The sequence below is a fragment of the Populus nigra genome, chromosome 3 (genome assembly GCF_951802175.1).
Source record: "Populus nigra chromosome 3, ddPopNigr1.1, whole genome shotgun sequence".
Classification (NCBI taxonomy): domain Eukaryota; kingdom Viridiplantae; phylum Streptophyta; class Magnoliopsida; order Malpighiales; family Salicaceae; genus Populus; species Populus nigra.
In genome coordinates this window covers 1,462,503-1,486,935 of record NC_084854.1, presented here as the reverse complement: position 1 = coordinate 1,486,935, position 24,433 = coordinate 1,462,503, and the positions used below count along the sequence as shown (strand labels likewise).

General features: G+C 35.3%; 6 protein-coding genes and 1 non-coding gene across 8 annotated transcripts; 3 read left to right on the top strand and 4 right to left on the bottom strand.

Moving 5' to 3' along the window:
* Positions 1–75: 75 nt before the first annotated feature.
* On the bottom strand, positions 76–1,612 carry LOC133690072 (probable CCR4-associated factor 1 homolog 7). The gene is made up of 2 exons (XM_062110230.1): positions 1,406–1,612; positions 76–1,283 (listed from the first exon to the last, which is right to left on the bottom strand). The coding sequence occupies exon 2, from the start codon at positions 1,129–1,131 to the stop codon at positions 298–300; it is 834 nt and encodes a 277-aa protein (XP_061966214.1). The 5' UTR covers positions 1,132–1,283; positions 1,406–1,612; the 3' UTR covers positions 76–297.
* A 4,244-nt stretch (positions 1,613–5,856) lies between these two features.
* TRNAT-AGU (transfer RNA threonine (anticodon AGU)) lies at positions 5,857–5,930 on the top strand. The gene has a single exon. It is a non-coding gene; the product is annotated as a tRNA-Thr (tRNA).
* Positions 5,931–6,109: 179 nt separating this feature from the next.
* Positions 6,110–8,686, top strand: LOC133688254 (uncharacterized). 2 transcript variants are annotated; one of them, XM_062107681.1, is made up of 3 exons: positions 6,110–6,257; positions 6,591–6,776; positions 7,346–8,686. In XM_062107681.1, exons 2-3 carry the CDS (start codon positions 6,723–6,725, stop codon positions 8,642–8,644), a joined length of 1,353 nt encoding a protein of 450 aa, XP_061963665.1. In that variant the 5' UTR covers positions 6,110–6,257; positions 6,591–6,722; the 3' UTR covers positions 8,645–8,686. The 2 variants fall into 2 exon arrangements, with proteins under 2 accessions (XP_061963665.1, XP_061963664.1); XM_062107680.1 differs by lacking the exon at positions 6,110–6,257 and adding an exon at positions 6,274–6,456.
* Positions 8,687–10,095: 1,409 nt separating this feature from the next.
* On the top strand, positions 10,096–17,283 carry LOC133690043 (chaperone protein ClpB3, mitochondrial-like). The gene is made up of 10 exons (XM_062110187.1): positions 10,096–10,512; positions 10,980–11,198; positions 11,322–11,559; positions 11,812–12,007; positions 12,619–12,673; positions 13,061–13,211; positions 13,534–13,842; positions 14,607–14,872; positions 14,960–15,889; positions 16,823–17,283. Exons 1-10 carry the CDS (start codon positions 10,246–10,248, stop codon positions 17,117–17,119), a joined length of 2,928 nt encoding a protein of 975 aa, XP_061966171.1. The 5' UTR covers positions 10,096–10,245; the 3' UTR covers positions 17,120–17,283.
* Positions 17,284–17,887: 604 nt separating this feature from the next.
* LOC133688211 (uncharacterized) lies at positions 17,888–18,448 on the bottom strand. Its single transcript, XM_062107625.1, has one exon. It carries the CDS (start codon positions 18,446–18,448, stop codon positions 17,888–17,890), a length of 561 nt encoding a protein of 186 aa, XP_061963609.1.
* Positions 18,449–20,168: 1,720 nt separating this feature from the next.
* On the bottom strand, positions 20,169–21,597 carry LOC133689962 (uncharacterized). Its single transcript, XM_062110081.1, has one exon. The coding sequence runs from the start codon at positions 21,299–21,301 to the stop codon at positions 20,360–20,362; it is 942 nt and encodes a 313-aa protein (XP_061966065.1). The 5' UTR covers positions 21,302–21,597; the 3' UTR covers positions 20,169–20,359.
* A 106-nt stretch (positions 21,598–21,703) lies between these two features.
* LOC133689961 (beta-glucuronosyltransferase GlcAT14C) lies at positions 21,704–24,433 on the bottom strand. The gene is made up of 4 exons (XM_062110080.1): positions 23,756–24,433; positions 22,759–22,834; positions 22,555–22,670; positions 21,704–22,260 (listed from the first exon to the last, which is right to left on the bottom strand). The coding sequence occupies exons 1-4, from the start codon at positions 24,423–24,425 to the stop codon at positions 21,743–21,745; spliced, it is 1,380 nt and encodes a 459-aa protein (XP_061966064.1). The 5' UTR covers positions 24,426–24,433; the 3' UTR covers positions 21,704–21,742.

Genomic DNA, 24,433 nt, shown 5'->3' with positions numbered 1-24,433 from the left:
TGCAAATATTGCAAACAGACAAACATCAAGAACAATGCACAGAAGCTCATAATAAAAGGAACTTCAAAAGAACGATTTGTGAAAAAACTAGGTCTATTATTGAAACATTGATTGCAATAATTTACAAAGAGCCGAGCTACAAACTAGTCAAGGTTTCGGTTACAAGGAAGCAATTGAGAGAAGTCAACACTAGAACAACAATCTTTCTTGCCAAAGAATACAAAGGGAATAGAAAGTCTCACACTCTAGTAGTCTACAAATATTGATCAATCTTTTATCCTGATTATTTTATTTTCTTCAGCTAGTATTCTGTCCATTCTCGACACCAAGACCGTACAAAACACCAGCATACTTCTCGGCGGAGCCATTGAAAAAGTTATCCCTCAACTTCCTAAATGTGCAGGATGTGAGCAAACTATCAGAGCCAGCTTGATGGCACACACCAATTCTTTCCACCTCCAACAGCTCCGCAAGCTTGTTCAACCCACCATGCAGGCTATTGCAAAACCTCATCAAATGCTTGATATCATAAACCACTGGAAAATACATATTGATCAAGTCAAAGAATCCTGCTGGTGTGTCAGGCAAGCTCCTGCAAGTCAAAAGCTTGAGCAAGTACCCAAAATCATACCCGCTATGAAAAGTTACCCAGTGCACACCATCATTCAAAACAATCCCCGATGACATTAAGAGCTCACCAAACTGATTCACATCAATACCCCTTTCATTATTCATCTTAAAATCAATCCCGCATTGACGCAACAGCTCAATTGAATCGCTGGCAAAGATATCTTTGGTCACATTAAACTCACGGAAATTAAATTGCCAAATGCAAAACTTATCCGTCCCACAAGTTGGCAAATTCCCATTCTCATCCGAGAACGTAAGACCCAATTGGATCAATTTCAACATATCAACATTATCCTTCAAAGTCTGGTAATTATAATCATTAATATTCTTAAAATTCCCAACAGGGCGCAAAACCACGCCAGGGAACTCAGTATCCATAGCTACATAATTAAACTGATCAACAATTTCACGAATCAACGCAAACTCCTCTTCAAGATTATCATTCCAGACCTCTCTAATTTGAATGGACTCTTCCTTTGGTGGTGCAATTGACATTTCCATAAATAACAGTTCACAAAAAACCCAAAAAGTTCCAGACTTTACCAATCCCGGATCCCAAAAAACACAAGCATAAATACTTCAGAACCTAAGAACTTGAAAAGGGTCTGCTTACTTCAGTCCCAAAACGCTGTTCTATCAGAAACAACCCAGATCTGCAAGAAATAAAATAATAAAAAACAAAACACAAACATCGTGAATAAAAATCCAAACTTTATAGTAAAAAACCTTAAAAAGCTAAGAGTCTTTCAATCACTAGAGCACGTAAAGATCTAACCTTTGATGTGTGAAATCAAGAGTTGCAGTGAACAGATCTTGAAGTGGTGGTTAGTGATTTGTACTTTGATTTAGAGAGAGGATTTTGGGTCAAATAAGATTTCGAGAGGGAGAGAGACAGGAGGGTTTACTGCGAGGGCGTCTTGTAATAGAACCGAGGAGAGAGGGAGAGCGGAGAGGACATTGCAATAAAAAGGAAAGTGAATTGCTCGAAAGTCAGAAGGGGAATGGGTCAAAAACGAGGGCGTCTACACTGTATTTGCAAAACGCTGGCGTTTTGTGATTTCTTTCAATTTCATACTCTTTGAGTCTTCGCATCAAAAATTGGACTTTGCTAACCCTTACAGAATGCATTCGAAGTCTCTTTATATTTTTTTTTTGTCCATCAATGATGTTTTGCTAGGGTTTTAGGCAAAGTCATTGATCCTTTTCCAATCAGGTCTTGTCAGGTCCGAGGTATCATGATTTAGAAAGTTAATTTGTATTAATTAAAGTAAATCTAAAACAAATTTTTTAAAAAGTAAAATTAAAAAATTAAATTAAATTTTAATCTGATTTAACCGAGTTAACCTTCATCTTATTTAATTTAAAATTTAAATTCAAATTAAATTAAGTTTAGTAATTAATAAGAATTGTTTTAGATGAATTTTTTAATTTTTTTAGTGATGAATATGTGTGATTCACGAAGTTAAAATTATATATTGAATTGAGAATATTTTTAATTATCTAATAAAAAAATATTCATATTTATAAGTCAGATTTACTTATCTTTTTAATGAAATAAAAAAGTAAATTCATTGTATAAAATTGATTCAAGAATATAATCTAATCATAAAGCTGGAAATAAAATATTAAAAATAGCGATGACTGTATTATTAAATTAAAATCTCTTTCCTCCGTTACACCTTTATTTTATTTTTATGTTTAAAAAGTATTTTTAAAAAAGTTTAAATTTTTTTATTTTTTTAAATTAATATTTTTTTAGTGTTTTTAGATTATTTTAATACACTGATATTAAAAATAATTTTGAAAAAATAAAAAAATATTATTTTAATATATTTTCTAATAAAATATACACTAAAAAACAACCCTATTCAACTCTAACATCAATTCTTTTTGTGTAGCCCTTCTTAAGATTTTCCAACCATACCGTGATGCTGAGGGCAGATTTTTGGTTCATGGCTAAATCACAGGAGAAAATGATGCATGTGATCGTTGCCACGTGGACATGTCTAGAAGTATCTTGACCAGCCCATCATGCAAAATTGAGTTAAAAGACTTTAAAAGTCTTTGAAAAATCAAATTTTGTGTGTTCCAAGCACTTCTCTTTCATGGACATGGCAGGACACGTGGCTTCAAGTGGATACAGACATAAATGTTTTTGTACGACGAGCGTTCACATCTTTGACCCCTTTTGAGATTCTAGCGTAAATTGCTAGTCGGTAAAATTTATTTTTTTGTTTAAAAAAAAAATATATATATATATATATATTATTGTTTTTACATGTTTATACCAAAGATGAATTTTAAAAATAAATAAATGTTATTTTAATATATTTTTTAACAAAATAAAAAATTAATAAATAATTGTCGCCATATTTTCAAACTCCACTCTTGACTGGTTTGATACTTATCTAATTCAATTATTTGGTTCCATGAGATAGGAAGGAAATATTACCTTCTATATTAATTAAAAAAAAACTGAGATCTTTGCAGTGCTTTCTTGTTCTGAATATAAACTTTTGTTTCTCTTTTATTCAAGTTTTTTTTTATCTCAATTGTATTTTTAATTATTTTCTTGATTATTTATTGACTGGTCAAATTGACTAGATCATATTAATACGATTTTTATATAATTTAATTTTAAACTTGTATTATAAAATAAATTGAGTTAAGAGATTTTTTTTTCTTATAATGTTTTTATTGGTTAATTAAAATGTTTTTAGACTGATTAAATCAATTAGATTATATTGAAACAATTCTCACACGATTAGTTTTAAACCCTGGATCGTCAAGAAGTTGAAGCGATAGTTTTTTTCTTGTTAATTTTATTATTTTTTAAATTTTATTCTTATTTTTTAGATAAAAATATTGTTTTTTAACTAATTAAATTAATTAACTCATGTTAAAACAACCCTATTACAGTTTAATTTTAAACCTGAAATTAAATCAAAAAATTTGAAAATTAATATACATCAAATTTAACAGAAATATCAAATAAATCTTCACAAGTAAAATATTTTTCTATCAGGTTCAAATTTTTGTAATCAACCGTCAGCGTATGACATGCATGTAAACAAGTACAGAAGAAAATGACCATTTGGTTCGCAGAGCGCCAAGCTGCACGAGCTTTGCCATTTTTAGAAAAGAGAATATTCTTTTTATCATTTTTTTTTTAAAGGGATTTAAAGATCATTTGTAAATTGATTGGGAATAATTTGGTAGGTTTATTCTTTTTATTTTTCTTTTTCACAATAAAACTATACCGTTGCCCTTCAAAGCAAGGAATATTGACCTTTTTATCCAGGGGCTATCTTGTCTTATTCAATTTACTTGTGCAGTAAAATAGTGTCAATACCTCGAGTTAGACCTTGCCAAGAGGGTTTTTTTTTTCATGTTTCGTTGTATGCAGTAAAATGACAGGGTTAGTTTTGGAGTTAAAAAAATCTAAGGCTGGCTTGAGAGGGCATTTTCATCCTTGCAATATGAATTTTTATAATATTCGGAAATTCTTTGGGGCTGTTTAGTACTTTAAAATATTGATAAATCAAAAAAAAAAATTGACGTCAATGCATGAGGAGTCTTTCGATGATAAAAATATAATTTTAAAAAAGTTATTACAATATCAAACAACCAATTAATTTAGATTTTATATAGACACTTTAAATTATATTAAATTTAGATTTTATATATACATTTTAAATTAGATTGAATTTGATAACATGTTTAGGATCTACCTACCGATGGGATCTATATTTAAAAAAGAAAAAGGGTTATAAATACTTCATCAACCCAATAATTCATTGATTAATTCACAACCCAATAATCGTTCAGTCTAATACCATAAAAGGAAGTTTCTTTTGTGATTGAATTTTAAATTTGCAACTTCATAAATACCGATTTAACTTTTCTTGGCCAAATGTTGATGGAAATGCGTGGTCATTCATGGAATTAAAAATGAACAAGGAGCAAGAATAATGCGACCCGAAATTTCAAACACGCCCAAGAAACATTGCTTCATAACAATTTGTTCCTGTTACCTTGGTAACAGGATAAAATCAACTTCCATCACCACTATCATTTTTATAAAATCTATATTAATTCGGTTCATTGACTCTTGAGTTGGTCGATTTAGAGTTTAGATTAGTTTAGATGGAAAAAAAATAAAAATAAATAACCTAGCCTGGCCTGATTTAAAGTTTAGATTGGTGAGACCAATTATTTTCTTCAAAAAAATATTTTTCTTTGTAAAAATGATGCTCTTTTAGTCATTTTTTAAATATATTATTTCTAGTTAACCTTCCCAACTAATTCCACCATAATTACAACTTCGTGGTCACTACAAAAAAGAATAGAAGAAAAATAAAATCTTACTCCAATTCTTTTCAAGTCCCTTTATTTAAAACTAGAAAGATCTAGTTGACAATGATATCTAATAATCAAACGGCCTCTAAAGAACGTTTACATTATATTATTTATTTATTTAAATACACGATTTCCCCTCCATATTTTACACATCAAGAATCATTGAATCAAGCTTGCAAGCGACATTATAATTTCTTACTGATAAAGTTACTAATAATATAAAATGCCACGAGAATCATTTATAATCACATGGATCCAAATAAACTAAACACTATTAAAAATAATAATTAAAGAGTTGATTCGCTATTATTATGCAAATACTATTGCTCCTATAAATAATTAGTAATCGTGCCTCCCACTAGGAAATAATTCCTTCACATTCATTTAAATTTACAACAAACGAACACCTTTTTTTATTTTTATACATATTTTGAATAGGAACAAAAAGAAACTGTATGATTAAAGCCTTTCGTGGCTTTGGGGTCCCCAAATTGAATTAATGCACGCAAGACATTATGTGCCTTTTCGTCTGGTTATCGTATCTACTTTGATATCTGGGTTCGATCCCAAAATAATATTGCTGTCTTGAATAAGATTTTTTCAAAGAATGTTGTCGGTGTTCCATTAAAGTTTGGTAAATTAATTACGTTAACTGAGTTTTATTAGGTTAATTTCCTATGAGTGTTTACCGATTTAATTGACAAACTAATTCAAAATAAAATATAGGCAAAATCGAACTTTAATCCCCGGATTTAATAACTATCCATGCGATTTCCATCAACTTTTCAAACATTTTGAAGGGAAAAGAAAAGGAAATTTAAAACATTAATGATATACATATTAATTACTGCAAATATCGCCTTTAAAGCTCTCGTAGCTCAGTTGGTTAGAGCACCCGTTTAGTAAGCGGGAGGTCTTGAGTTCGACTCTCAACGAAAGCACAAAAGGTTTCTTTTTTTTTTTTGTAATTTCCCACTCTACCCTTCACTCCATAAAAACACAAATGCCTTGTCTTTTGTCTGCCTACATAAAAAACAAGAAAATCCCAGCCAATGAGGAGCTTGACTTCGATTTATCTCCAACACTCTTCCGCGTGGCATTCTCTAAAACGTCTAGAGTACTAAAACCCGCAAACCTGTCTTGTCTCTCTCATCACTGAATAAATCGATCCTCGAATCTTAGCTTATGAACTACAAGTCAGGCCGACATTGTCTGTCCTCTCTGTAACGAAAATATCTATCTATCTAAGATTATTTCTATGGATTCAGGTGATTCAAGGTCCCCCCCCCCCCCTTTTTATTTTTAGTTTTCTTCTTGGCCATTTAAAGCTATTGTTTGGCTGCTGAGAAAGTCAGGTTCAGGAATCAGGTGGCTTGAAAGAGATAGTGTAGCAATTTATTTTGAGAGTAATTTCTTCTAAAAATCCTGATTCTTTTGCTAGCTACCTGTGGAGATTGAAGAGCCAAGGTACTTTTGGATGTGAGATTGTGAGATGAGATTTGGGTTCCCTACAGAGCCCACTAGACTGGACTCGACCTTGATCTTCTGGGGTTTTCTTCAAACCTCGTCAAATGATGTTTTTTTTTTTTTTGAATTTTCAGATAGTTGAGAGTAAAATGGATGAGGGTTCGATGCTTGTGGTTCAATTAACTTCACTGCAAAAAGAGAGCCGTCAATGAAGCTGCAGGATTTTTGTTGCTGTTAATTATTAGGAAGCTGATTTTGTTGAAAACATGGATCAAGTACGGAAGACAATGATGCAACATGAAGCTTTGTTCAAGGAACAGGTTCGATTTACCTTTTTCTGTTTTCTTATCTGTTCGATGAAGAGTTCAGCTTTTATCAAGAACATAGATGAAAGTATGTTTGCTAAAGAAAGAAAGAAAGAAAAATTACGAGGAGAAGATTTTTCTTAGGCCCTTTTACTTTGTTCAGTTTGGTTCAATGATCAAGTGCATTTCTTAAAGAACGTTATAAATCATAGTTACGAGAACCAATCAGGGATCGGCCCGAGCTGACTCACTGTTAAGCGGGCCAACCAAAGCCATGATTTTTTTAAAAAAATAAAAAACGACTTTATTTTGGTAAAGAAATCCCAAAACAATGTTGTTTTTGAAAAAAAAAAGGGGGACCGGTGCAAAGTAAAACCCGGTAGAGGCCATACTCTGGGTTGATGGGTCATTGGGCTGACCCGCCGGGCAAGGCTGGGTAGGCCAATCATGGATTATTTCAGTGCTGACATCTCTATCAGCTGTATTGATTTTGCTTTTCTCCAATCATTAGCTCAATTAAAAGGATGGATGAGTAAAATGAAAATTTTTACTCGTCTTATTTTGTGAAATGTTGCTGTTTACAGGTGCAGGCACTGCACAGACTGTACAATATCCAGAAAGCTGCAATGCAGGAAACAAGGAGAAGAAATTATCCTCAGGCTCAAGTGTTTGCATTTAGTACTGAAAGTCTTGTGCTTGTAGACGGCCAATTTTGTGGTTCTGTTCTGGAAGGGAAACCTTTGAGGCCGCCGGTCTATATTGCTGGTCGAGCACATAAGCAAGATGCTTTGGGTCTGTCTTTGAGTCCCTTTTGCACACTCAAAAAGATTAAAGGTAGTGGTTCGTTATGGATTGATGGCATGGGGGCTGAAACTTTCCTCCCTGCTCATAGTAAACCTTTGAGAAATTTTGATCTTGAAAAACTCCCAGAAGACGATGCCGATGAGTCTTCTGATCTTGAAGGAACAGCAGAGGAATGGAATGGAAGCAATTTGCCAGATTCTACTGAATCGTTTCAAGATCTTGGAAGCAGTGGTAAAATTGCATCAACGGGTCCAAAATCAGAACCATACAATAGTCAAGTTGGCATGGACTCATTTCCCAAAGATCCCAACACATGTTCTCAAGATTCTTCAATCCTGGAACCTCAATATTGTGAGTCAAAAGAACTTGATGAGTTAATCATCCGAAGACCGATTCACTTGGAGACAAACACCAATCCGGAACAGCAAGATCTGAACTTACCTGCTGTTGCAAAGGACTCAAGCAATGGCAGCAATAGCATTGAGTCCCACGACGCAGAGTTCTGCAAGAAAAAAGATACTCGCGAGGAAGACCTGGCAAGCCCCAGCAGCAAGGAATTCTTTTTATCTGAATGCGAAGAGGTGGCCCTCATCAACCAAGATGTTTGGAGACCTTCAGTCTCCTCTACCAATACAGATTCTGAAATCAAACAAACAGACAGCTACAGACATTCAAACAGCGAACCTGGAAACATGACAAGCTCGGAGAAGCCTCCTGTTGCAACAGAGGACAATCAGAACAGGAAGGGTAACTCAATCCTGTATGAAGAGTGTGAAACAATGGCAGCTGAGATTTTGCTCAGTTTTGCACCCAATAGACCACAGGTTGTTACTAAAAGGCATGCAGGGGAAACTGAGCCAGGTAAATCTTATGGAGACTTTGCAACTACTGAAGAGAAGCCAAATTTGTGTCAGAAAAGATGTGCAAACTTCAGCAATGGAGGTAGAGTATACGAATCCTTGAGCTGGGAAAAATCAGCTAACTGGATGACGACTGTTAAAAGACAGCGGCAACTAGTTCCTGCAAGAATTGTTCCTTGTAACGTTGTTAATCTTGCAGATGTAAACATCACCTTATGAATGTCTCTGTGCAAATTCTAGTTGGAATTGGCACTTGTATTTGATGGATGTGTATCTATATTGTTAAAACGCATATACGAAACCTATCTCCTTTCATCCTACGAGCAAAGAAGCGGGACGCAGCATATACTGAAAGATAAAAAGCTAGACTTTCTCGATTTTAAAAATTACAGTCCTTTAGTTTTAAAATAAAATCTGAATGTCAATGATAAGAATTTAATTAACTAGGAAAATAAAAAAAATTGTGAAACAATATATTCCAGGATTAATATGGGCATGATGTCGACCTTAGCTGGTTCAGTTTGCTAACCCTTATAAGAAAAAGTCTGTGAAATATGCTGATTAAATTTCAGTCTGGTCTAATAACAGGTTCAAAATCATGCTTGTTTTCATCAGACTTCTTCTTGAAGTTAAACTCGTAGATGCATGTCTCATGTCAAAGATTCGATGTGTTTTGACTTTCTGCAATGCTTAATTAGCTTACAAATACCCATTGCAAAGCTTCTGAAGTCCAAGACAAGCACAACTTGGTATTTGTCATATGGATTACAAAAAACTCAATCTGATCTCCATCTCCATCAACTGCTCTCAAGATGCTGTATTTTCCTAACAACAGAAAAAATAACCATGTGGCCTGATGAAGAAAGGACCGAACAAAAATGGAGCAGCAGAACTCCGTGGACCATTTGAGAAGAGAAGAACAGAAAACAGAACAGTTAGCACCCCAAGCAGCAATGCGGAAGAAACATCTAGGGCTAGAAGCAACACACGACCAAGAAGAACTCGGCAGGTCTGGAGGCAGGAGCAGTCAAACAAAACCTGCAACATCAACGTAGGGCATCGGAATAAGCAGCATAGGAATTCAGGAAAAAACAAGTACATGTGTTGATTGTCTTCATCAAATTAGAAAGAAACTGAATGTCCATCAATCCATTTCCAAATTGTATGAAACAGAAGGTAAGAGAAGCTGGGATAAACCAAATGATCGACGGGGACTAATCCAAGGAGTCCAGCAGTAGCCATCTCTTTAAAAATATTTTCAATTTGATCTTTTTTAGTTTTGTTTCAGTTTGATCCCTAAATTTAAAATTTATTCCAGAGAAGCTGAATTTAAAATTTATTCCAATTCCCATCCCCAAAGTATATTCTCAACCTATTTAACAATAAAATGTTAATCTCTACTTGTTTAAATAAAAAAAAAATTCCTTAGTCCATTAAGAATATGTTTGTCTACTAAATCAAATAGCATAAGATTGAACATTTTTTTCTAAAATTTCAATGTAAATTTAACAATCTTGTCTAAACACTCCTGAAATCTCAGATTTTGCAGGCTAAACTATTGGATTGAGTATAACTATGGTATAATGGTTTAATAACCATGGAGCAATAAGCATTAATCGATTGACAAGTCGTTGAGGACAGCATTAAGTTCCAAATCTTGGAACGACAAGCCGCAACAAGAATCCTGAAGAAGAAGCTCCTAAACTCTTCTCCATGCTTCCTTTTGCCTCTTCTCCAAGCTTTCAAAAACCCTTCTCTCTCTCGTTCTCAATCTCTCTCTCCCAAATTCCACTTCAATCTCTCTAAAACAACCCCTAGAAATGGCGTCAAAAAGGCTAACGAAATCAGCTTTAACCACCATTAAATCCACCTCAAAGCTATCAAGACTCTCTCACTCGCCTCACTCTTCACTCTCTCGCACTCGCGCAATCTCCTCCTCCTCCTCCTCACTGCTCGGCACGGCCTTTTCTCGGCCCCTAAAGGACAATAAAAATGTCGTTTTCGCCAACTTTTCAACGATCACTTCCACTCGCTTCTTCCACTCTTCCTCTCCTCGTTTCTCCTCTGCCACGGCCAGCTCCTCCCAGGTAAGTTTTTTCTTTTTCCGTTATTTCTTTGTTATTATTGTTAGTATTAATTTATGAATTGTAGAGAATTTTATGTTTTTTCCTAATTATTCGAGTTAATGAGAGTTTAAAAGTGTAATTTAGTTAACTATTTACTTGAAAATTACAATTCGAAATAAATGTTTTTGGAAAAGCACAGCTTTTTAGGACTTGGCAAATTATGAACAGAAAAATAAATTTTTGGGTTGAATTCGGAAAATTAAATCACGTTTCACAAGTATTTGTAAAGGAAAGTGACGGAAACATGGCAGAAATGTAATCAGTGTTATGGAATGTCTTGTTAGTGAGCAGCTAATATCTTTGGGTTTTCTTTTTTGTTTTTACATATATTGTTTTTTTTTTAATGTTTAATAATGTTATTATGTAGTGGAGATATTCTTTTACATGAGTGTTTTCACATGTTCTGATGACATTTCTGTTATTTCCAGCTTGATCCGTCTCAATTCACTGAGATGGCGTGGGAGGGGGTAGTTGGTGCTGTTGAAACAGCACAAGCTAACAAGCAACAAGTAGTGGAAACTGAGCATTTGATGAAATCCCTATTGGAGCAAAAGGATGGATTGGCGAGAAGAATCTTTGCAAAGATTGGAGTTGACAACTCTTCAGCTTTGCAAATAACAATCGACTTTATATCGCATCAACCAAAGGTGTGTAGTGTGCTTCAATGATACATTTGTGCATGCTTTTGATGGATATACAATATGTAGATGTAGGCTTGTGGTTGTGTTGGAGCGTGTGCGCATGCATTTGATGATTTGTTTTTGTTGCAGGTGACAGGTGGGACCAGTGGCCCTGTAATGGGTTCAAATCTCAGCTCCTTGTTGGACAATGCACGAAAGAATAAGAAGGATATGGGAGATGATTTTGTTTCTGTAGAGCATATTGTCTTGGCATTCCATTTAGACAAGAGGTTTGGGCAGCAGTTTTTGAGGAACCTTGGGGTTAGCGAGAAGGATTTGAGGGATGCTGTTACAGCTGTTCGTGGAAATCAGAGAGTAACTGATCAAAGTATGAGTTTAGATTTTCTTTTTTTTTCTGCATAATTTTACTCTATGATTCAACTAGTATGTCAGCCTAGTTTATTAAGATTTTGCCTTTTCATCTGTATAATAGTGTAAGGCATGTGCTTGTACAACTTTGACATGCATGTTGCTATGCAAGAATAAATCCTCTTCTTCTGCTAGCAACTTTTACTTGGTGTTATACTTCCTGTAATAATTTGTAGCCTATCCTTATCTGTTATATTCTTAATGTTCACAGATCCTGAAGGGAAATACCAGGCACTGGATAAATATGGGAGTGACTTGACTGAGCTTGCTAGGCGTGGAAAACTGGATCCTGTGATAGGTCGAGATGATGAAATTCGGCGGTGTATCCAGATACTATCACGTAGAACAAAAAATAATCCTGTTATTATTGGCGAGCCTGGTGTGGGAAAAACTGCAATTGCTGAGGGGTAGGTCTACTGTTCACATATAAGGAATTTAAATCCCATCCTTGTATTCGATGATTGCATGGAAAGCTTAGTAGTTTATATTGTTGATTTGGGAAAATTGATGGTTTGTATCTCTGGTAGACACTAAGCTGGATGGAATTATGAAGAAAAAAAGGGGACTGCTTTGCATACTTGGCAAACACTGAGCTGGGTAGAATTATGCACAAATCTTTCCCAAAATTGTGATGTCTAAGTTTCCTGAATAATGGTAGCTACTGAAATTTGAGACGCACAACACTTTGTATCTGCTGGTTATCTAGAGTGTAGTCCATTTGGTTTGTCAACTTAATTGAAGGAAAACAATTCCCTGCTCGTGTTGATATGTTGTGGTACTGGACCTGTAATTCATCCTTTGTGAATTAATGTTCTCACCTATTCCATGGGCCATTCGAAAGGCTTCTTTACTATGTTCTGTGTTGAAATATGCCATTACTAATTCATGTAACTTCACAATTGAGAATCATATTGAGAATCTTTCTTGATGCATTGATGAGTTAGATCAAAATTTTAGGCATCATGTACAATTCTCTTTTCGCTTTTGTTTTTAATGAAATTGTGCTTTATTTTTGTAGACTAGCTCAAAGAATTGTGCGTGGTGACGTGCCAGAACCTCTGTTGAATCGGAAGGTTGTTATCCTTATCTTCCTCTTTCCCTCGATTTTGCATCCATTGTTTATGGGTAATTTGACATGATTTTAAATTAGTTACGTTTGCAAGCTTTTGCTAGATCTTTTTACATTTTACTCTAAATTGCATCTTGTTTTGTATTGACTGGGTAAAAATAAGAATTTTTTTAATGACTTGAATCAAATTCCTCTTATGGATTTAATTTGAAAGAGTTGGAAATCAAATATGATTTTGAGGGATCTGACATATTGGAGTTCATATTCTGGTCCTGCAGATATGCAATTAGATTCAGATTTGGATTTTGCAAGATACACTGATTTTTTTTGCTGACAAGCCTAAATTAATTTGAATAGAAGTTTTTTATGCTTCAATTTTGTGTATGGACAGTTAATCTCCCTGGACATGGGTGCATTGGTTGCTGGTGCCAAGTATCGTGGAGAATTTGAGGAGAGGTTAAAAGCTGTGCTGAAGGAAGTTACTGCTTCAAATGGGCAGATCATATTATTCATTGACGAGATCCATACTGTTGTTGGTGCAGGTCAGTGCCATGCTTCTGCTTGCTGTCTTTCTTTATTTACTAATAATTGCTATGTAGGTTAGAATTAACCAACTATTTACTTAGATGCACCGTTAGAATTGGTGGTTTTAGATGCTTAACACAAAACTTTTGAGTTCATATTCACAAGTGTTTGAGTTGGGTGTGTGTTTGCATGAGGTGAGATCACGGGTAATTTTACGTGTCAGCAGACACTCTCAAATTGGCATCTCAGTATGTAATCTTCTCTATGATGTCACAACTGTCTTAATTAAGAATTTATTCACCATTGACATGGGAGGCCTTCTTGATGATTTTCTTGCAGGGGCTACTTCTGGTGCAATGGATGCTGGGAACTTGTTGAAGCCAATGCTTGGGCGAGGTGAGCTACGGTGTATAGGGGCAACTACATTGAATGAGTATAGGAAATACATTGAGAAGGATCCAGCACTCGCACGAAGGTTCCAACAAGTGTTTTGCGATCAACCAACCGTTGAAGATACAATATCCATTCTTCGCGGGCTGCGTGAGCGTTATGAGCTACATCATGGTGTTAAAATATCAGACAGTGCCCTTGTTGCAGCAGCAGTTCTTGCAGATAGATACATCACAGAACGTTTTCTGCCTGACAAAGGTAAAATTAAGTAACGAGAAAAAGAGAATTTTATTTTTCAACATTGGACATAAAAGGCAGGGGTCGTTTCTGTTAAATTTTATGCCCGCATCTGTGTATGGTGATAGAAAATAAACTATTTCCAGAGTTTCAGCTTCAATCTTTAAAATGAGTATGAAAGGAGAATATTTCATTTTTCTATGGACGAATAAGTCTTAGGCTTGCAACCACAATGGTGCAGTTTTAAGACTTGAGAGCAAGCACTCTATGCAAAAAAGTTTTGAGTATTTGACCATTCTATTCTCCTCCCATTACTCCATTTCAGGATCATAACTGGATAGTGGGGTATTCTTTTTCCATCGTTTTTTTCTTTTTTGTTGCCACTTTATTTGATGCATATTGATAGTGTGCGATCTAATTGGCAATGCACGAGAGCAATTAAAGCATTGAAGTGCACTCAATGCCCTCTATTAGTGGTCATTGTCTAGCTTGATATCTGTCAAATAGGAAAATGAGAAGCATTACAACTGGAAAGGATGAGCACTCCTACTTACCTCCAAATAGAATAAAGTAAAAAAAGGGAGGGGGAGGCTGGGGAATAAGGAAGACTAGCAATTCACCTTTTGTTTTTTTAACTTTTTAAGGTTTCTAGGTGCTTAATTTGGCACTACAATCTTCTACCATCATGCTCACTACCAAAAAATGTTTGACGCTGTACATTTTAGTTTTTCTCTGCCTGTGATCTGTTGACCTCTCTCATTATCTCTTTCTGAGTTATTGTCCAGCCATTGACCTTGTTGATGAAGCGGCTGCAAAGCTGAAAATGGAGATCACTTCTAAACCTACAGAGCTGGATGAAATCGATAGAGCTGTGTTGAAGTTGGAGATGGAGAAGTTGTCTTTGAAAAATGACACTGATAAAGCATCAAAAGAGAGGTTGAGTAAGCTTGAACATGATTTGGAAGAACTTAAGCAAAAACAGAAAGAACTAAATGAACTATGGGATCGTGAGAAGGATCTCATGAATCGAATACGATCCTTAAAAGAAGAGGTAAGTCTTTGTTTGTTATTGGTGGACTGACCTCAAAGTTATCCTCATACCTTAATTTTTCGTTGTACTTTTTAAAAATGCTTGTAGATTGATAGAGTCAATCAAGAGATGGAAGCTGCTGAGCGTGAGTATGACCTGAACCGCGCTGCTGAGCTCCGATACGGAACTCTAATGTCCCTTCAACGCCAGTTAGAGGAGGCTGACAAAAACCTTTCTGAATTCCGAAAGTCTGGAAAGTCTTTGCTTCGAGAAGAGGTGACTGATTTTGACATTGCTGAAATTGTAAGCAAATGGACTGGTATACCTGTGTCAAACCTTCAGCAATCAGAGAAGGAGAAGCTAGTTTTACTGGAAGAGGTGCTACACAGGAGAGTAGTTGGTCAAGATATTGCGGTAAGGTCAGTGGCCGATGCCATCCGGCGTTCAAGGGCAGGACTATCTGATCCAAATCGTCCGATAGCTAGCTTTATGTTCATGGGCCCCACTGGTGTGGGCAAAACTGAGCTTGCAAAGGCCTTAGCCAGTTTCCTCTTTAACACTGAAAATGCTCTAGTAAGAATAGATATGAGTGAATACATGGAAAAGCATGCGGTTTCACGCTTGGTGGGGGCCCCGCCTGGTTATGTTGGTTATGAAGAAGGTGGGCAACTCACTGAAGTGGTTCGAAGAAGGCCATATTCCGTAGTGCTGTTTGATGAAATTGAGAAAGCGCATCATGATGTCTTCAACATTCTGTTACAGTTGTTGGATGATGGAAGGATAACTGACTCTCAAGGAAGAACTGTTAGTTTTACTAATGCTGTTGTGATTATGACTTCAAACATCGGTTCCCATTTGATACTTGAAACTCTCAGTAACACACATGATACCAAGGAAGTTGTTTATGATATCATGAAAAAACAAGTTGTAGATTTGGCCAGACAACATTTCCGTCCAGAATTCATGAATCGTATTGATGAATATATTGTTTTCAAGCCTTTGGACTCCAAAGAAATCAATAGAATTGTTGAGATACAGGTAATAATTCTTTCCTATAGTAAACTTTTAGTTCGTTGTTTTGATTGCCTTTCTTTTTCCGTGTTGATTTTTTTGCTGGGACACCTGAATGCATTTTCTAACCCACCCTGGTCAATAGAACTTTGGAATCCCTGCAACATGTAATTCTGTGGGATTCTTGGGAATAGAAGGAGGCTTTAGGTAGTCCTGTTGATTTCTTTTCCAGTTTAGTCTCATTTTGTAATGAACATCCAGAGAGAGAGAGAGGCCATCTCTCTATGAGCATCATCTCATTTGCTTCTTGTTTATGGACCTCAGACGAGTTGGTTGATGAGGTCTGAATTCCAAATTATCCATGGAACAGTGACATAGGGAAGGATTTTTTTTTTTTTTTTAAAAAAAAAAAACTCACCTCTATAGAAAATAAGTGGTTCATCCATTTCAATGGCCAAGTTTCTAGCTTTTTGAATAATTTGCTGGTCTTGTATTGGACTAAAATTCATGAGCGCATTGGTTATTGCATGTTTCTTGCTTGATGGTTTGCAGCATTCATGATTAGTGATAAGGTATGAGAGAGATTGATCTGTAAACTATTTGTTCCTATGTGTGCTTGTTCTGACACCTTTCATGTAAGGAATGAAGAATTGGTCCCATCATGTTCTGCTGCCTATTATTTCTAGGCAGGTTTGACTCTCCAATGCAATAGGCTCCCGTCCTCTCAGTGTATGATGCATCTGAGGTTGAACTATAATATCTGTTGTTTGTGACACCATTGGTTTAAAGTTAATCAGCTCTTGTGTTCTTTGATACTCCTCTAATATGTTTACATGAATGAAAGTTTTAGAGACATAGACCCCTGTGATTAAATGTGTGCTTCTTTTGTATTTTGTTTTTTATTTAACTGTGTCATAAACTATTTTGATCAGGATCTAACATTTCATTGTCTGTTGCTAGATGAATCGACTGAAAGAGAGGCTCAAACAAAAGAAAATCGATCTGCATTACACCAAGGAAGCCACCGACCTTTTGGGGAAACTGGGCTTTGACCCGAACTTCGGAGCACGACCAGTGAAGCGTGTGATACAGCAGTTGGTTGAGAATGAAATTGCAATGGGAGTCTTGAAGGGAGATTTCAAGGAAGAAGATTCGATTATAGTTGATGCTGATGTAGCTTCAGATCTTCCTCCCCAGAACAGATTGCACGTCAGGAAAATAGAGAGCAGTTCATTAAGAGAAGCCATGGTTGCCTGATAGATTTCCCTTTTGAAGTTGTAAGTATGTAATGCTTCGTTTTGTTTTAGCACAAGCTTTCTAGACCGTATGGCAAGATACTGTCTTTTCCTTTTCTTTTTTGCCCTTTGTAAAAAGGAAAATGACCAAATTTACGCTGATAGTTCCATATTTAAGTTCAAGTTAGTTTTTAAATTCATCTTCTTGATTTAGGCACTGTTATTAAACCTGCCTGCTTAGTGGGTCGATCCTGAAACTCAAAAAAAGTTAACCTGAAATGAGTTGATTTGACTTAATGAGTCAAACCTTGATGCTGGGTCCTTTTAGATTGTTTTATCCTTTTCCCGCTGATTTTTTCTCCCCTAAACTTTTCAAGGGAAGAACTATCAACTACTGTAGATCAATTTTTCAAACCCTAATTTTTTCAGGGAGACGATGTTTGCTAATTTTTTACATAGAAAAATACCATGCTTGATTAGTAAGGTAGCAAAAGGGACAGCTATACATATCAAGAACACTGACCCAAAACAAAAAATACAGAAAAATTACTGGTGCATAATTGGATATTTAAATAGGGATTTGCAAAGTTAAATCTCCTTAAGACTGTAATTTATTTAAAGGATTAATATATAAGCTTAACAGCAAAATACATGATTAGCGAGACTTGAATATGTTTAACTAAATTTTCATCAGAACCCATCAGTTTTTTTTTTTTAAAAAAAAGAAAATTAGAAAGAAGATGGGCGTGCAAATAGGCTAATCATCCAACTTGAAAATCCCATAAAATCACTAATTAATTGTCGAACAATTAGCAAGTTCTTGTTGTCCCATGCAGTGTCCATCCTCTTTGTCTCCAACAATCAAGCCTGTCAAGCACCTAGGTCCTTGCCAATCTTCACACACATCCCATCCTGTTGGCTTGATTTCTTCTACAGAAACAACAGGATTCTTCTCCTTGTCATCATAAGGCACTGGCTCAAGTGCTGCTTCCAGTCCCATTAAAAGTTGAGGATCGACTTCAGAATTCCAGTCAATTTTATCAATATATTTGTCAGGATTTTGATAGTGTATTTTGTAATTACGGGCGTGACCGAATTTGAGTGCCCAAAACCTGCACTTAGCGTTGTAGAAGCACTCCTTCCCTTCAGTGTCATCCCACAGCATGATCTTCCCTGTTGGCAAGATGTATTTCTTGGCTTTCAAGAAATCTTTCCATTGCATTCCGCCTACTCGGAGGCAGAATTCCTTCTCCCATTTCGGAACAGGCCTACTCCCGCTTTGTGTTTGTGATATTTTTGGGTAAGTCCTGCTCCTAGCATCATGGCATGGAGATCTTTTGCGGTATGCCATGTTAAAAAAAAAAAAAAAAACAAGAGCAATAACAGACACTAAGAACCAAGAACACAGTAAATGAGAAGCAAAGAAGAGTGATTTTTTTGTTAGTATAATTTGACTATTTATAATCCAATCTGTATCCTCTCCATGATTTGGATAGGATTAGAGGAAATTGTTGGGTTAACCAGGTTCGTGGTGGAACGAGCTCGTTACGAGTTGTTCTGTGTGTAAAATTATTATTTTGAGTAAATGATTAAAGATTTAGATTACAATGTATTAAAAAGATTTTCATCTATAATTGGTGGGATGAAACAGGATGATTAATTTGTGAATATGTCCAACTCAACATTTTATGTAATTTTTCCAAGAAAATTGATTTTCTGGTTATGCAGGTCTGGGAGTTTAAAAAGAAAAATTCGCAGTGAGTTATTAGTCTATGTGCTAAATTAGTCTTGAATATGAATTAAAATGAATTTATGAACATTTTATTAATCTATCCAACTCAACATATTATATAATTTAATGGAAAAATAAAGGGATTAAAAGCTTGAAAAGGAAATATTATTAATTAGGTGAATAATTGGGTTTGTAGTGAACCGACGTCTTAAAAAAGAACTTGTCTAATAATCTTTACAATAATTTTCCCCAAAAAAAGAAAGAAAGAAAAAACAATTCTCTCGTTCTACCTTGAATTAATTAAAAATCCAAAAGGAAACATTACCAGGTGAGCTCGAATGGTGCTGGATCGAGTTGGCTGGTGTGCTAGATTCGACTAATGATTACTTTAAAAAATGAAAATTTAGAATACTATAAATTGAAAAAAAAATTACATATTTAATTAAAATATCATGTCATGTAATTTTCTAAAAAAGACAGGAAAATGGATTTTGCTAACTCTATCCTAAACTGAAACTCTAAAAGGAAATATCACTAGGTGAATTGTCTCTGTGGTGGATTAAACTCATAATGATTTGGTTTATGTGCTGGGTTTATCTAATATCTTTTTAATAAAATAGTATGAACTTGGAATATTGAAAAAAAAAAAGAGCTATATAATTGGTGGGTGGCATTTTATTTTATTATTTGTCAAGGGAATTGGATAAATTTTTAATTACTGAAAATAAATTTTTAGAATTGACTCTTCTAACTTAGATCAACTAAGTTTGCAAAATAAAAAAAATTAAATTAAATTAAAAATCAATTTAAATTTTAAACCAACCGGGCAGCCGAGGCATTGACTCAAATATTAAGAGTATATTTGTTTTTCACTAAACTTTACATTAACGGTGAAATAAACACAATAACATGTTTGGTATCGTATTAAACTCAGTTTTATAACACGGGATCGACTAAAAATATTGAGTTTAAATTACAGGTTTTGTGCAGCAATTTTTATATATTTTTTTAATTAAATTTTTTAAATATTCTTTATTGGTCTCTTTTTAACTGTTTGTAAAAAACTAAAATATTTTATCCAAATATTTTATACATGTTTTTACTATACATAAACTTCAACCATCATTTTTATTAAATATATATCTAAAACCAACTAATTACAACTAAAAATTCTTTTTCTAAATTTTTTTTCTCAATCATAACCATTAAAGCTGCGTCAGAAATAAACACCCAAAAGTAATCAATGTCTTTTTTTATCCTTTCACAAACGTAGAGAAAATTCATTAACAAAGTAAGCTGAATAGGGGAAAAGCAGACAATAAATAGCAAGCATTGAAAATAGGAAGCAAAAGGAAACAGGAATCAAATCCATGCCATGAAATATTCAGAGCGAGACACCCACCAGCCTTGGCTGGCCAACAAAAGAAAAGGAAGTTTGGCCATTACAGCAATGAAAATGGTGCCAAAAGGGACAAGGGCTCGACTGCAATATGCCAATATCAATGCTGCCTAGTGCCCTCAAGTACTCTCCTATTGTCCTCCCTCCACATCAATTTTTTCATGCAGACGTTTCTTCTTACAATCATAGAAGTAAACCATGAATATCAGCCACAGCCACATTTTGGCCAAACAAACAAGGCTAGCATGCACTACTGTGACTGCAACTTCACTTCCTCCCTTGTCCCATCCCACGTAAACGCATCCCAATCTTAAGGCAAACCTCCACACAAAATACACTAGCATTAGAAGAAATCCACGTTGCCTGCTACCTCTGCTTAGATATGCTGAGATTATCAATGCTACATCACCATGTTTCTCTTCCAAAATGGAAATCAGAATTCCCATGTTCCATACAGCACTCCACTCTATGTATTTTGATAGTAAAGCTATAAAGACTAAGGCAAATACCATGGAGAAGAAGGAAGCGATTGACCCGAGGGATATGTACATCACCGTGGAGACTAGTCCAACTGAAATAAGAGAATCTAAAAGGAGAGCATAGATGGATGTGATGAGAGGCCCTTTAATTCTTGTTTCTTTGATGCATCTGCTTAACATGTCCTTAAGATTCATGGCTTTCTGATCTCCTTTGTAAATCATTGAAGCTATGTCTACTATAGCAATCATGCTGAAGAGGTCTAGCAAATAGAGTATCCCTAAATATATGAGACAAAGTAGAAAAAACTCACTAGAAATTCCTTCAATCAACCTCTCTGTAGCTCCTGGTATTGCATCGTAATAATCGAAAACGTCAAAATGAGATGTTCTTTCCTTTAAAATATCCTTCAATGTTTTGATCATGGTTTGCTGGAAGACGGTCTCGTACATGATCAAAAAGGAGAACAAAGGGAGAGAGGAGAAGAAGGCAAAGATGATGAGATTGGGATTTCTGAAGGGGGTTTTGAGGGATTCTTTGAGCAAGTCGAAGAACCCTAGCTGCTTCTCTTCCATCATGGTTTGAGAGTTCTTCATTTTTCCACTAGGAATCTCTCAACCGCTGGTTGCTTTTAAGGATAAAGTCTTCTCTGTGTTTGAAGACTTTGGCAGCAATTGACTTGACCTGTGTCGGTTCCCTGTTGTCGGGTACATCGGAGTCCTCGTAAGATGATAATCAAAATTTGAATGGCATTGCTCTGATTGAATGCATTTTTTGGACAAGTTCACTCTTGCCATTTTTTACTATGGTTCTACGCATTGATTTGCTCGCAAGGGCCATGGGTTTGAGGACAACAGAAGGCACCAGCTAATACTTGTTTGTTTGTGTATTTTAAAAATATTTTTTGATAATTTTAAAATATTATGTAAAAAATAATTTATTTAAAATAAATATATATATATATATATTATTTTAATATATTTTCAAACAAAAAAATATTTAAAAAAACAAGAGAAGAAAACTTGAGTAATGGAAAATTATTTACATTGTTTAGATCTGAAATTTTCAGAATCAAGAAGTTTCACCATTAGTTCCTCTAGCCTCTGTGAATTAACAGTACTTGGTTTAACAGCAAAGGGACTCCCATAAACAACACAAGGATCTTTATCTGAAAGAGACTTTCCTGCACACCAGCGCCCTCGAGTAAGCTGTCCATCCGGTATCCCCAGAAGTTCTTTGTCAATTTTGTTAAGAACTGGATCATCCTTTGCAAACTTACGGGCAAAGGGGGCACCACTTGCAACCATGTCTTCAAAATGCTCCACGGTGAGATTCAATGGATATTGCTTTGGAGGGTTATCCCACTTTAGGTAATGCAGGTCATGGTTAACTGTAGTGTTTTGGTAATCTTTTTGGTTGCAAATGACAGTATGGAAGTATCCCTCTGTGGATGACAAGAAATTTGTGTAATACATAAGGACAGTGCGGGGGAGGTTATCCCATCCCCAGACACAGAATTCAAGAAATGACCTTGTAAGAACCACCAATTCAGACCCTGAAATCAGATAATAAACTAGGGTAAGGTCAAGGAAAGAAGAGAAATACAGCGTGACATGCTATAATGGTCCTACAGGATGTACAAAATGAATGCAAAAACACAGCTTCCCAGCAATTTATTGTTCAGTTGAGCTATTCTCATATCTTAAAATAGCTGGGAAAAGCATATGAATCGTGTAATAGTGATGTACGAAATGATCATTAGAAAGAGATTATTTAGATATGAAATAAGGAAATTAAAAACTGAAGACATGAGTGACTTCACGATATAAAGCTGATATGAAAGCAGTACCCATAAATAACTTGAAAGCGGCAGGCAAACTCCTTTTCTCTTTGGCCCAAAATACACCAGACTTCTTTGCATGATACAAGCCTGGATCTATGATTATAGGCTTTGCTCTTTGGTACCTGAAAGATACGAAAAAAAATTTTATAAAGACACCACAGTAACGAGATGTAATGTTCTAAATCAAGTTTATAATTACAGCATCCTCACTCTTTCCAACCGATACCACTTGTGTGCTCCAAGAAGTTCAGATCTCTAGGCAAGTAGGAGAAAATATGCAGGATATCTGAAACAGAATGCCATGATAAGTTTCATTGACAACACTCTTATTCCATAAAATATCAATTGAGACCAACTCTGTAGTTAGTTTTCCTTTTCACTTTCATGAAACGTAGATCTTATGTTTCTAATTTCTTAAAGGTTTAAGTAGCAATACAAATGCACTTTCATTGTCTAATTCCTCCGAATTATGAGTGAGTGGACATAACTACATACACAAAATTGTTAGAAATACATAAATCCGGGTACACCAATGTCTCAGGTAATATGAACTTCACACTACCAAGCATGGCCAACTTGCAAATCCACTTAACGCAGCCTTCTACATTATCCTAAAGATTATAAACAAATGCACGAGCAGATCCATTTTCAATCTTGGCATCTCTTGAAACATCAACAACATGACCCTTCTATTCTACATCATCTACTTTCTCATTGCACTTAAAATCTTATAAGGCAAGGCACAAAACACTCATTTTCCTATCCCTCGCCTCCTACCTAGCTAAAAATAAGCACCACACACTATAAATAGCCACAAACACGAATCCAGAAATCACACACAATAACCAATTCAAAGCAATCTCTATTTAAAACAAGACACAAAGAAAAACAACACAAATATTCACAAAGCATCTTGAGCCATAAACAAAGACCTTATAAACCACGTTCACCTATCAAAAACTACCATCAAAATAAAAAATCCAGCACAAAACAATAAATCCATTTCAAATCAAGCTCTAATTAAACCCAAAACAACACAAATGATAAAAAATTTACCATCTTGAGGCATAAACCCAAACCTATAAACCACACTATCTGTACAAAACGACCCATTAAAACAAACAATCTAACAAAAAAACCCGATTCAAATCATTCTCTATTCAAGCCAAAAACACCAAAAAAGCAAAACAAAAGTTCAAAAAGTTACCATCTTGAGGCATGAGAGGATAATCTTCAGCACTTAAATTAACAAGCCAATCCCAATCTTCAAACTGCTTCAACAAAATAGCAACCCCATGTAGTATACTAGCAATCATAGTAGGCCCTTTATATGTAACCAAATCACCCTTACCAAGAACCATGACATTCCCAAATTCCCTCATCACACCACTCTCTACCTTAACATACTTTGCAAGCTCAAGCCTTTCACCGTCACTTGCTTCAAAATCAAGATGCAACAAATAGTAGTTTCTAGGATGATACACTGCTTGAAGCAATCTTTTTACACTTGAAACATCCCCTTTTGTGCCTGAGATGAAGTAAGCAAACCTTGGCAGTCTCGGCAACTGTGATGGGTCATTGAGATTTTGGTCTAGGATGGAGTGTTTTTGCTGGTTTGAGGAAGTGTCGGTTGATGGAGATGATTTGTTTTGACCGACAATTAAAAGGAGGATTAGAGAGAGTAAAGCCAGTGTGATTAGTAGAATCAGACATGTTCGATCTAGGGAGTATGAAATGTGTGTTCTCTTCATGGTTTCTTGCTGTTGAGAATGCGAGCTCTGTTTCTTACATCGGAGCTCGAAGATTTTGAGGTTTTGCAAAACGTTTGGTGGGACTGGTGGCATGTCTTTTTTCTGAACTCTTGAAGTTACCTTCATGTGTCTGA

Coding starts and splice junctions, on each gene's coding strand:
- LOC133689962 (XM_062110081.1), bottom strand. CDS start 21,301: ATGAAGAACTCTCAAACCATGATGGAAGAGAAGCAGCTAGGGTTCTTC.
- LOC133690072 (XM_062110230.1), bottom strand. CDS start 1,131: ATGGAAATGTCAATTGCACCACCAAAGGAAGAGTCCATTCAAATTAGA.
- LOC133688254 (XM_062107681.1), top strand. CDS start 6,723: ATGGATCAAGTACGGAAGACAATGATGCAACATGAAGCTTTGTTCAAG. Junction 6,777..7,345: donor AAGCTTTGTTCAAGGAACAG/GTTCGATTTACC, acceptor TGCTGTTTACAG/GTGCAGGCACTGCACAGACT.
- LOC133689961 (XM_062110080.1), bottom strand. CDS start 24,425: ATGAAGGTAACTTCAAGAGTTCAGAAAAAAGACATGCCACCAGTCCCA. Junction 22,835..23,755: donor TCCTCTCATGCCTCAAGATG/GTAACTTTTTGA, acceptor ATTCTGTTTCAG/ATATCCTGCATATTTTCTCC. Junction 22,261..22,554: donor CGCTTTCAAGTTATTTATGG/GTACTGCTTTCA, acceptor ATCTGATTTCAG/GGTCTGAATTGGTGGTTCTT.
- LOC133688211 (XM_062107625.1), bottom strand. CDS start 18,448: ATGGCATACCGCAAAAGATCTCCATGCCATGATGCTAGGAGCAGGACT.
- LOC133690043 (XM_062110187.1), top strand. CDS start 10,246: ATGGCGTCAAAAAGGCTAACGAAATCAGCTTTAACCACCATTAAATCC. Junction 12,008..12,618: donor AAAACTGCAATTGCTGAGGG/GTAGGTCTACTG, acceptor TTATTTTTGTAG/ACTAGCTCAAAGAATTGTGC. Junction 14,873..14,959: donor TACGATCCTTAAAAGAAGAG/GTAAGTCTTTGT, acceptor AAATGCTTGTAG/ATTGATAGAGTCAATCAAGA.